At 36.6% G+C, this 12343-nt stretch overlaps 1 protein-coding gene across 1 annotated transcript in view; it reads left to right on the top strand.

The window, feature by feature from the left end:
• LOC145662808 (uncharacterized) overlaps nucleotides 1-11784 on the top strand; it is a 42756-nt gene extending 30972 nt beyond the window's left edge. The window contains exon 3 of the mRNA XM_081728701.1: nucleotides 8265-11784. Coding sequence (XP_081584827.1) covers nucleotides 8265-10119 — 1855 coding nt within the window. The 3' untranslated portion in view covers nucleotides 10120-11784. The remainder of the gene's footprint in view (nucleotides 1-8264) is intronic.
• Nucleotides 11785-12343: the final 559 nt, after the last annotated feature.

The following is a 12343-nucleotide window of genomic DNA, read 5'->3' as shown; positions in this document are numbered from 1 at the left end:
TGTACTGTAAGGGTCAGAAACATGGTCATTACGCAAAAAATGATTAAAACGACTGGAAACTTTCGAAATATGGGTGTGGAGGAGAATGGAGAGAATTAGCTGGGTCGAACGGAAAACTAATGAGAGAGTATTAGAAATGGTGGGGGGCAAAAGAACAATTTTAGATATTAATAAGAGGAAGAGAAACTGGTTGGAACAATTGGCTAAGAAGGAACTGTATCATGAGGGACGTGGTAGAGGGTATGGTGGCAGGAAAAAGAGGGAGGGGACGAAGGAGACTACTATTACTAGAAGATATCAAAGTAGAAAAATCGTACGTGAAGACGGAGAGGTTAACGGAAGACTGTGGATCCTGGAAACTTGTCAGTTGCAGAAAGTGATCTGCCTAATAATGGCAGAACACCTATGATGATAATGTTGACAAATGTAATGGTGAATAGGAACTGAACCTCCCTGGTTTTTATACTCACTTCTGACACCTCAGGCACACAATGTCAGTCTGGAAACAGAAGAAGAAGAAAGAAACTTATATTTGTTCTAAACAAACGCACAAGTTGTGACTTTAAATCACGTGTAGTGATAGCCAACAAGCTACAGATAGTTGGGCGAGGAAACAAAACCAAACAGAATTATCAAACCATCCGAAAATACATTTTGTTTTTTTCATGCTTCCTAAAGAAACATGGGGGAAAGAACAAAGAGCCTTTTCATTGCTTTGTGAGCTCATGAATTTATTTGTTATGAACACGTTTCTCATCTTCATCTGCGTATTTAAAGTAAGAGAAGTGGAATTACACACGAAACCAGCTTTTATCGTAAAAATTGTCAGCATTCGAAATAACATTAGGGACCACGTGCTAAACGTAAATGAATCAATTAAAAAACTAATAACTTTTTATCACCAGGAGTGAGGAGTTCTATTATTAACAGATATTTGTCTGCTTTTTCCTCTTCCATTGATCTTCTAAAGAAACAGTTTGTTTTCTTTGTGTACCAACTGCATGTTTGTAATTTATGTTATTACTAACTGAATTACTATCCTTATTCAAGTGTTCGCTGTATTTACTATTCACCCAACCCGCGATTGAAATTTGCCTTTCTTGGAAGAGAAAATACTAACTATACGCTCCCGATATTTGAATGTTAGTTTTACAGGGCCGGATCCAGGATTCTCTGAGGAGGTGCACCAGTAACTACCAGTGCATTTTAATGAAATTTGAGTTATTTAAATGACGTGAATGAGAAATTCCTTTGGAAATGCTAAGTGTCTGCTCTCGATGAATTTTTTCCTCCAATCTTGAGAAAATTGACTGAAACTATTCAATTTGCAAAACTCACTGCTACCTTCTCACTTTAGGTAATATACATTTACAACGAAGGGGGGTGACGTGTACCTTTGCACCCCCTAAATCCGGCCCTGTATATATATATATATATATAATATGTGTGTGTTTGTGCGTGCGAAACTCAAGGAAAACGAGCGAAGTAAGTAGAACGAAAAATTGAGTGGAGTTGACGCAATGTTTCTCGTAGGCGAGGTCCAGGATTTAAATTTGCGATCATGCGTTCGTTAAGCAGTAGATTCGAGCTCGCATAGCATCAGCAGTGAATACTCATCGGTATAGCACAAAACTCTACATCAGTAACTTGAAAACAAATATAAGAAAAATAGTATCTGCAAGATTTGTCACTGCGTTCCTTCTGGTCAGATGCGTGCGCTTTGGAAAGTTGACTGTTAACACTAAAAGCCATAAAATCTAAATAAAGAAAGACATCAAGCTGCGATTTGTTTCAAAAATAAATTCAATTCTTTCTCAATATTTTTCTCGCTTTGCACCCCCACCTAACCTCAAAAATAAAGTTTATCACTAGTCAACTTTTTAGATATTGCATTGCAATACTATATGCACTTTCTCTTCTTTTTATTTTTAATTTTAAAAATCAAAAAGTTTTTTTCTATGTGAACTTCTCCCATATTGGCAAGAAATATGGTGTTAATAGCTGTATAAGTTTCAACGTTGTATCTCTTATAGTTCCGAACTTATAACGTGATATATTTAACGCGACGTTAGAATTTGCCATTAGCAACATTTAACGATTTCAATTTGTTTCAATACTTGAAAATTTTTCTTGATATGAGAAAAACAGATTATTTGGTAGAGAATACAATGTTCTACAATAATCTGTCCATATCTAGCAAAAAGACTACTTCTAAAATTCAGACTGTTTGTCAACAATGGCATAGGGAAAAGCATCGCCATTTACTCCTGTACTGCATTCTAAGGATGAGACGCTCTATAGAAAGTGCTGTCTTCACTGGCAAATCCAAATTTTGTGTAGATTGTCAAGTTGTCATTCAAAATTTTCAAAAACCTTGTCGTTATTGTTCTATTAAACATTTTAAGGGCCGTTTTGAGGCCATAAGATTAACATTGTTGCAGGCCGAAACTATGGTATTAGACATCCAATAGAGAAGTTACGTATGGCGGGTTGACGGACATTGCAGGCACTTTGCTTAAATCTGAATGACAAAACCTATTGCATGTTGGCAACTTCAAAGGCCTCAAGAGACGCAATGAGTCGCACTCGCACGGATATGGATTTATTAGAGAAAATATTTCCACTTGATACCGTGTTTCTTCTACAAACTCACTCCAAATGTACTTACACATAGCTATTCACTTCTTTTGTGAGTCTCCTATCCTTTGCTTGTGTGAGTAAGGAGACATGCAAAGTATTAAGGACATTCATGATCATAGCAGAACGATGCGCTGAGTAGATAGCGCAGGTTCACCTAGTTGAATATTAATTTTCAACGGACACCAAATCCATAGTGCGGAGGGGCTCCATCGTGCTTAAAATAAGATGGGGAAAATGCCGTCAGCGTTCAGTGTGGCAGGGAAAACACGGTCCTGCAGCAGCATCAGATACTGTGGTGCAGTTAAGGTGTTGTAAATCAAAAATGGCCCAATGATTCAGATGTCCCATATGCCACACTACACCATCACCTTCGCTGGACTATGTTCTCGACTCGGGTCAACCCAGTTCGGATTTGCGTCACACCAGTATCGACAATTATGTCGATTAACCTCCCCGTTAAAGTGAAATACGCCTCGTCGCTGAACAGTATGTCCTTGGCAAATGCAGGATCCAGTTCGTGTTGTTCAGTAGCCCACATGCATAACTCCAACCGGCGATCAGGGTCATCCTCATTGGTGGCAGTCTTCGGTCGCCCACTACGTGCCCTATCTTGAACAGAGCCCGGCTCCCGGAATTTGGTGATCACGTAAGCCAACTTGCTGTGCGATACCGGTTCTCTGTCTGGGCGCCGTCTCTTGTAGTCAGCTGCTATTGTTCGGTAGCTGCGTTCCCATGATATGAGTGATTTCGATCTGTTCACGTGTCAGACCCATTTTAGATCACCTGGAACAGAGAGAGAACTGGGTCAATATCAAGGTAATTTCCCACCTTCGAACATTAATAACTTCTAAACTGTACAAGATAGAAAAATAACAGATTACACCACCAAATTCCTGAGCTCTAGCTAGTGTTATTTGATTTGTCATACACTCCCTTCCCATTTAAAAAAAATGACTTGAATCCAAAATGGCGGATTTCAATACGGAGGCCATGAGTGACATACACTTCAAAAGTTGCGGCCTCTCATCAAACCTCTGTTTCCATAATCACTTTTTACTTTTCCCGTCGATTTTTAAACTTATGCAGATGTCCAAGGACTTCTGACTCACCCTATATATATATATATATATAAGCCATGCTCAAGATATTGATGAAGTTGAAAAACAATACTGTGGAGGATCAGGTGAGCAGAATTGTCTTCAGTGGCATATTTGGGGGCTGTCGGGCTCAAGCTTGACCCGAAATAAATTTGTTAGTTTTTCGCATTCCACGTACAACAATAATCCTTACCATTTCTAAGAATGCCATTGACTTTCCATTCTCTTATGTTCTTTGTTCAGAAATAATACTGTATTTGTCAAATTTCATTCCATATAAGAACTACTTTTGTTCTTTCTTTCGTCCTTTCTAGTCTTCTGTTTCTTTTTCTTGATGTTACTTTCTTTCGTTTCGCCTGTTATACTTTATCGATTGTTAGTTGTGATTCAAGTCGGCTGTCATCAGTAACACCAAAACTAAGAGGAGTTGATAAGTGAAACTGGCGTTCCACACCAACTTGCGCGGATATCAACATGTCGAGACTTTAGTTATTATAACAAATAAAAACTTATATCGTTTAGTTATTTTTAAAATAAGGAAATGTTTGAATTAAAGAAAATCAAAACGGAGGAATAATTAGCCCGGGAGTTTAGGTAGGCCAAGAGGATGCTTCCTTTTTCTTGTATGAATAGAATAAAGAATTAGATTTACCCCTATTTTTTATATCATATAGGGTTTATCGGTCTGCAATTCTTGCCATTATAACTTCAATTTATGCATATTCTCAAACTCAGGTGGGCATAGTCCCTCGAGACAAAATCTTAAATGCGCCATTGGTTGTCTTCAACATTGGGAGGTGGGCAGATTTGTGGCTTATTCTAAGGAGGGGAGATGAATCTCATTACGGTAAATGAATCTGATTTCTTAGGTGAACCTGTTGTAGAGTATATTATACATTAGGCAATGTAGATGAAGTAGTAGTACATATCAGTATTACAAATCACTGCCGTGAACACATTCTGAATTCTGAAAACATGCATATTTATAATTGGCATGTTTCTAATTAGGCATCCGGAAAGATCCACGTTAAAATTGTTTTACAATAATATAAATGACTTTCCCAAAACTGAAGTTGGAATATCAATAATGTATGACGCAACAATTCTTATTTGAGCGAAATGATGATAATGATAATCTCAATAGCATTACAGCAATTGTCATAGAAATCTGACGCGTGTCATATACTCTTTAGTTAACAGATGTAACCTTAAGATTGTGGAGAAAAATATTCCAGCAATTGAATTCTTTTCTTTGCTTACGAAGCATCCTCTCTCAAAAGAAAAATTAGGACACGCTGGAATACGTAGGAACAAACCATGGTTCGACCAGGAATGTATTAAACTAGCAGAGAAGAGAAAACAGGCAAAATTATGTTGGCTACAAAATCCAATTGAAATAACTACACAAAATTTCGTAGACATCAGGCGAGAAACTTCCAAAACTTTTAGAACAAAGAAACGCGATTTTTTTAATAAAATTAAGGAACTTGAAGATAGTATTAAAAATAAAAACATTCGGGACATGTATAAGGGATCAGCGAATTTAAGAAAGGCTACCAGTATCAACATCGTTCTTATATATTAAAGAAAGCTGACGGAACAGTTTTCACACAAAGTATTTTAAGTAGGTGGAAAGATTTCTTTGGCGATTTGCTTAACACTCAGCCAAAAACTAATGTGCGTGGAGAAAGGGAGATACACACCGCAAAATCGTATATACCAGAACCCAACCGACTAGAAGTAGAAATCGCTATAAAGAAATTAAATAAACATAAATCTCCCGATGTAAACGAAATTGCGGCTGAGTTAATTTTAGCTGGAGGCGAAAAATTGTGGAACAAGATACGCAAACTCATCCTCATCTGCAACAAGGAAAAGTTGCCAAAAGAGTGGAAAGAATCAATCATTGTTCCTATCCACAAGAAAGGCGACAAAACTGACTGTAATAATTATCGAAGCATCTCTCTTCTGTCAACATCCTATAAAATCCTTTCAAACATTCTATCAGCAAGATTGACCCCACAGGCAGATGAAATTATTGGGGATTATCAGTGCGGATTTAGACCAAATCGATCAACTATCGATCAGATATTTACCGTTCGCCAAATACTGGAAGAGAAGTGGGAATACAAAACCCTGGTACATCAACTATTTATTGATTTTAGAAAGGCTTACGACTCGGTTAGGAGAGAAACATTATACAACGTTTTCACAGAACTTGGAATACCGAAAAAGCTAATTAGATTAATGAAGGTATGTTTAAATGAATCCCAAAGTAGAGTCCGAGCAGGAAAATTTTTGTTCATGAGCTTTCACGTCGAGAATGGCCTGAAACAAGATGTGTTGTCGCCATTATTATTCAACTTGGTCCTGGAATACGCTATAAAGAAAATCAAACATAGCAACCAGGGCCTAGAGTTGAACGGTGTTCACCAGGTTATGGCGTAAATTTAATAGGGGATGATAGGAGAACAATAGAAAGAAATGCAGGTCTTATTAAACTCTTGCAGGGACATGAATTTAGAAGTAAATGCAGAGAAAACTAAATACATGGAAGTGCGTCGGGACCGTAATACGGCAAATTATGAATGGGTTAAAATATTAAATAATACTTTTGATAGAGTGGTGGATACTTTCAAATATCTAGGATCAGTATTAACAAACGAAAATCATATTTACGAAGAAATTAAATGTTGACTAAAAACAGAGAATTCGTGTTACTATTCAGTTCAAAATCTCTTGTCGTCGCGAATTCTGTCGAGGAGTTTGAAGCTTAATATATATAAAACGATAATCATGTCTGTTCTGTATGGTTTCGAAACATGGTCGCGTATTCTGAGGGAAGAACATAGACTGAAAGTATTTGAGAACAAGATCCTGAGACGAATATTCGAACCCAAGAGGAACGGGAATGGGGAATGGCTATAACTTCACGACGAGGAACTACATAATTTATACGGATTACCAAATATTGTTAGGGTCATCAAGTTTAGGAGGCTTAAGTGGGCAGGTCATTTAGCTCGTAGAAATAGGAATACAAAGTAGAAACTGGATCCACTTGGCTAAGGATAGAAGTCAGTGGAGAGCTTTTGTAAACGCGGCATTGAACATCCGGGTTTGATAGGCCATAGAGTGAGTTAGCTTATGAAGCGTGAGTAGATGCCTAGGCTGATACTACAAATAGATGAAATGCGCGTTTACTGAAAAGAACTGACATTGGATAGTGTACGAGTATATGCTCTTCGTATGCTAGGGCCTAGCGAAGAGGAGATAAGTTTTCACATCAGGTTACGTCATACTCAGTCGCACACCTTCATTTTTATTAAGAATGGAAAAGCCAAGAGAAACCAATTTCATCTCACTTTCCTTTGTAGCAGTCGGGCACAAATCATCACACTTATCTGCAAAAAGCACTTTTCAAACTGGATTATTGAGAGAGCCTAACTTTCCAGCATAAGGAGAGGCGCATATCCTCCCCTGGTATTTATTGCAATTTGTGCCCAAGTAGCGGAAGTGGAATTAATAAATAGTGTTGAGACTACTAAACGCAGTACAGCACGAAGTTGTTTGAAATACGACAATTCTTTTTTAAAAATGGAAAAGCCAAGAGAAATCAATTTCATCTTAAATTCCTTTGTAGCAGTCGGACACAAATCATCACACTTATCCCAAAAAGCACTCTTAACGTCAGATTATTGGGGGGACAGTCCCCCCAGGTCCAATATTGGGGGACATGTCCCCCAGGATTGCACCAGTGGATAGCAGGGAAGTGTGTGACCTCAATTGCCAAAATGACCGGGTGTGGATTTGATGTATTTTCCCCGTTAAAGCCATGTTCGAGTTTTAAGTGATACTGTTAGTCGCTAGTTCCTATGTGTTGAATATGATGAGAAACAAGTTGAGACTGTTATGTAAATTCTTTATGACATCTGATAAATGGTAAATTTCCACCATTTCAGTTTTAACATTCACTGTTAATTTTCTTTCATTGTGTATATGCTCATGTGAATATCGCTTCCTAACGTTTAAAACAAGCGAATGGAATTGTTAGAGATATAAGAAAATATTTTACATTTAATCGTAAAAATACATGCCTTTCCAAGTGATGTATCTTATAACATATTGAAAACTATATGTTTATTAGCTTGTGGAATGGATTTATTATGCTCATCCTTGGATAAACTACGAAAAGCAAGTTCAGTTAGAAAATATATAATAAAGCCACCCACTCTCAAATTCCTGGAAACTGGTGTTTCTGAGTTGTTTATCATGATTGATGTTTTCCTAGGGTACATTCCTTATTTTGACAATTTTGCAGCAAAATCAGATTGTGCTTCATTAAAATCTTGCAATAAACTAATGAATTCCATAGAAACTATCAAGCTTTAATGATGAGCAGCATGTTACAAAAATGTAGATCACTTTAATGAACCTTTCTGCATTATCTTAACCATAGTTACACGTAGAATATTAACAAGCGATATATTGTAAGTTCTTAATTATTTCTATGAATGATTTTTATTTCAGAGAATGGGTTACGTTTGTTGAGGATGGCAGAAATTTCAGTCTTATATCTAATTTGAAAATTCAAAACTCAATCGATACTTATGTACAACCAATCTCTCCCGAGAAATGTCCAGACAAGTTAAGCTACACTCCTAACTGTGGGAAAAATGTAGACGGATATACAGGTACAACAGATACAACTCAGAAGACTCTGTTTTGCCAACAATGTTGTAAAACATTCAGTAGCAAGCGTAGCATTAAAGCACACATGCTTATACATACAGATGAGAAATATTTCTTTTGCTATGAGTGCGCGAAATTATTCAATTCCAAATATTTTTTAAATAGGCATATGAAAATGCATACCGGTGAGAAGGCCTTCTTTTGCCAGGAGTGTGGGAAAGTGTTTCCTCGCAAACAGAGTTTAACAAGGCACATTTTATTACATACACGTGAGAACTGTTTGCCGTCCTTGGACAGTGACAAATTCATCGATACGAAACATACCACTCAAACACACATGCTCTCAAGTACAGTTTCAAAAGGATTCTCCTGCCGGGAATGTTCCAAGACATTCACTTATAAAAATAACTTCAAGACACACATGTTAATACATACCGGTGAGAAACCTTTTTCTTGTCACTACTGTGGAAAAGCATTCAGACATAAACCTCATTTGAAGAGACACATACGAGTGCATACAGGCGAGAAGCCTTTTTCTTGCCAGGAGTGTTCGAAAATGTTCACCGAAAAGCATGGCTTAGAAATGCACATGTTAATACATACAGGCGAGAAGCCATTCTCTTGTCAGGAATGTGGCAAGACATTCAACAAAAAATGCAATTTGAAAATACATATGTTATTACATTCAGGTGGGCAATTTTTCTCTTGTCAAGACTGTGGCAAAGTATTTAATTACAAGTCCAACTTAAAAAAACACATCTTAAAACACACAAGTAGTATAATGTTAAACGAAAACAGTGTTTCGTCGAAGATTTTAGTACATACAGAAGAGAAAAGTTTGTTTTGTCAGGAGTGTGGTAAGCTGTTCAACCAACAGAGTAAGTTGAAAAAACACATGCAAGTTCATACAAGTGAAAAAGTATCCGTGTCCTGTGGGGAATGTGGTAAAACATACTCTGATAAGAACAGCCTCAATGTTCACATGTTAGTTCATAGACGTGATAAAACGTTCTCTTGTGAAGAGTGCAACAAAACATTTAAATCCAAGTGTTATTTAAGAAAGCACATAGGTACACATATTGGCCAGAAACTTTTATCTTGTGAGCATTGTTATAAATCGTTCACTGAAAACTATAGCTTGGAAATTCACATGTTAACGCATACAGAACAGAAATCTTTCTTTTGTCAAGAGTGTGGTAAAGTCTACACTCGGAAAAATGCCTTGAAAAGTCATATGATAAACCATAGATCTCACAAGTTTTTCTTTTGTAACGAGTGTTGCAAAAAGTTCACTTGTAAGAGTAGCTTGATTAGACACATGTTAGCACATACTGGTGAAAAACGTTTTTGTTGTCAGGTGTGTGGCAAAATGTTCCCCTACAACCATGTCCTGAGAAAGCACATGCTAACACACACAGATAAGAAATTTTACTCCTGTCAGGATTGTGGTAAAATGTTCAAGGCAAAATACAATCTGAAATGTCATATGTTAATACATACAGATAGGAAACGTATATCCTGTCAAGAGTGCTTGAGAGAGTTCACTAATAAATATAGTCTAAAAAGGCACATGTTAATACACACAAGTGAAAAACGTTTCTCGTGTCACATCTGTGGGAAATCATTCAATTACAAGCATAGTTTGAAAATCCATATGCGAATGCATTCGGCTGGAGGTCCTTTCACTGAGTAGAAAGACGACAAAATATTCAATCCTCATCCGAGTTCCTAATAAAATGTTCTCACGATATACAGGACAAAAACCAAGCTTTTGCTTCGAATTATTCGTAAGTTTTGTTAAGATACGTATGTTTGAAATCCAATCAAGTTTCGACCATGTGAATCCAATTATTTTACAAAGGTATAGATATATTAGCAGGGATCTTAAAATAAATCAAGAAACACAGATATGAATTCAAGATTGAAGAAAAAAAGGATCTCTTTCTACAATATACTGGCAGCAATGAAAGATAGTGTTCACAATAATCACCAAGACTTGGAAGATATGAATTCCGCCAATTTTTTCTCTACAAATTTTGCTCACATAAATCCAAAGAATGATGCCAATTGCTATTTGTTAAAGCTCGAGGGAAAATCTACATGAAGCAACAATATACGAGGCATGTTTTTAAAGCAAGTACCGTTTTGAAGTTTGGATGCTGCGATCGGCATCCCACGCATGCGCACTGTATACCTACATCTGTTGAGAAGCAACAGGTACCATTACGGAAACATTGAACCGTATTTACTTTTGTTTGTATGTAGTTAAAATGCCTTCACCAGCTGTAATCGGTTTTCTTAGAGCTAAAGGCATGAAAACTTCTGAATTTCATTATCAGATTAGTGAAGTATATGCAGAAAACGTGAGCGATGAAATGGTACCAAAATGGGTTAGAGCCTTTAAAGATGGCTGCACGATTATTCATTATGAAGGAATTGGATTACGAAGTCTTCAGTGATGATAGACGCTCGTCCACTTCGTTTCTCATCATCATGCCGCTATCTTTAAAGGCTCTGCTCCATTTTCCTACCATACCATCGTTCATAACGTTTTTTCGGTACACTTTACTAATCTGAGGATGAATTTCAGTCGCTTTCACACATTTTGCTCTAAGAAAACGAATCTCAGCGCGTATTTCACAGTTGGCGGGTTTCTGAATCGGGGCAGCCATTTTAACTACTCAGAAACAAATATTAACACGGTCGAGTGTTGGCATATGTGGCTTGTTCACAGATAAAGGTACATAGCGCGCATTCGCGGGATACTGATCACAGTCCTCCAACTGCCGAATTTCAAAACAGTAGTTATTTTAGAAAAACACGCCACGTACAAATTGAGTATATCATTCACATAAAAACAGCTAAAGAATATGTTTCTATTTTGAGATGTCTCAGCTGCCCTGATTTGAAACATTTCCCAAGATTTTACAGAAAAACCATTATATCAAAAACAAGAGTTGTGTACAAGTAAATAAACCTAAATGTATATACTATCTTATAAAGAAAGAAGCGATATTCGGATTCTAACGGAAAAAAGTGCCTAGTATACAAAATGCACGGAAGAAAAGTATGTAAAGTTGACTGAACAAATCATACATTCAAGGGTTCTATTTATATTGGAGTAGTAATGAAGGTAAACCAGAGAAACAAAATACAATTCTTAAACTTAGATATCACTAAATGGTAAAGAAAAACAAACATGCAAGAGGACAGATTTACATACCAATATGTTCGAGTATAACTTTGACAACAAAGAATTAGAAAATTATGATAACTGTATTTGTTCTTACAATACGGTAGCGTTTTCGTTTTCTATCTTCATGCTAAAATTATACGCAATAAAATCGTTAAACTAAAACTACTGTTAAAAAGAATATACAATGTAGAATTGTTTGTGAGCCATGGTTGTATTCTTGTGAAATTAAATTTTATAATGTTGGAAGCTATAACAAGTATTGTATGCGTAGGGACTAAATTCATTTCGCAGAACTACAGGGTTTATGTTAGTATCTCACTACTAGTAGACACATATTTTGTAAATAAGACGTACAGTGTACTTGGAATAAGGATAGATTCTATATCAAAAAGTTCAAACTACTTTTTTTTTCGGGTAAACGTTAAATGTTCGACAAACTTTACAGATAATAGTGCAACTCTAATTGGTAATATGTTACTAAACAATTTAAGTGAACTTGTCACTGGTAATAATACACTACCTGACGTTAATGACGATAATCTCTATATACTATAATAGAAGTCCTGAGAGAATGAGTTACTGACTGAGCAAGCCATGGCCAAACCGCTCAAGCTAGAAATTTGAAATTTTGATAATGCATAGGATTTGGATGTGAGGTACCACTAAGGAAGGTTTTTGGAGACTTGCGAAGGAAGGAAGGAAATAAGGGTGGCAATTATTA

This window comes from Thermobia domestica, chromosome 1 (assembly GCF_964235325.1).
Source record: "Thermobia domestica chromosome 1, izTheDome1.hap1.1, whole genome shotgun sequence".
NCBI classification, from domain to species: Eukaryota; Metazoa; Arthropoda; class Insecta; order Zygentoma; family Lepismatidae; genus Thermobia; species Thermobia domestica.
This window is presented reverse-complemented; position numbering and strand designations above follow the sequence as displayed.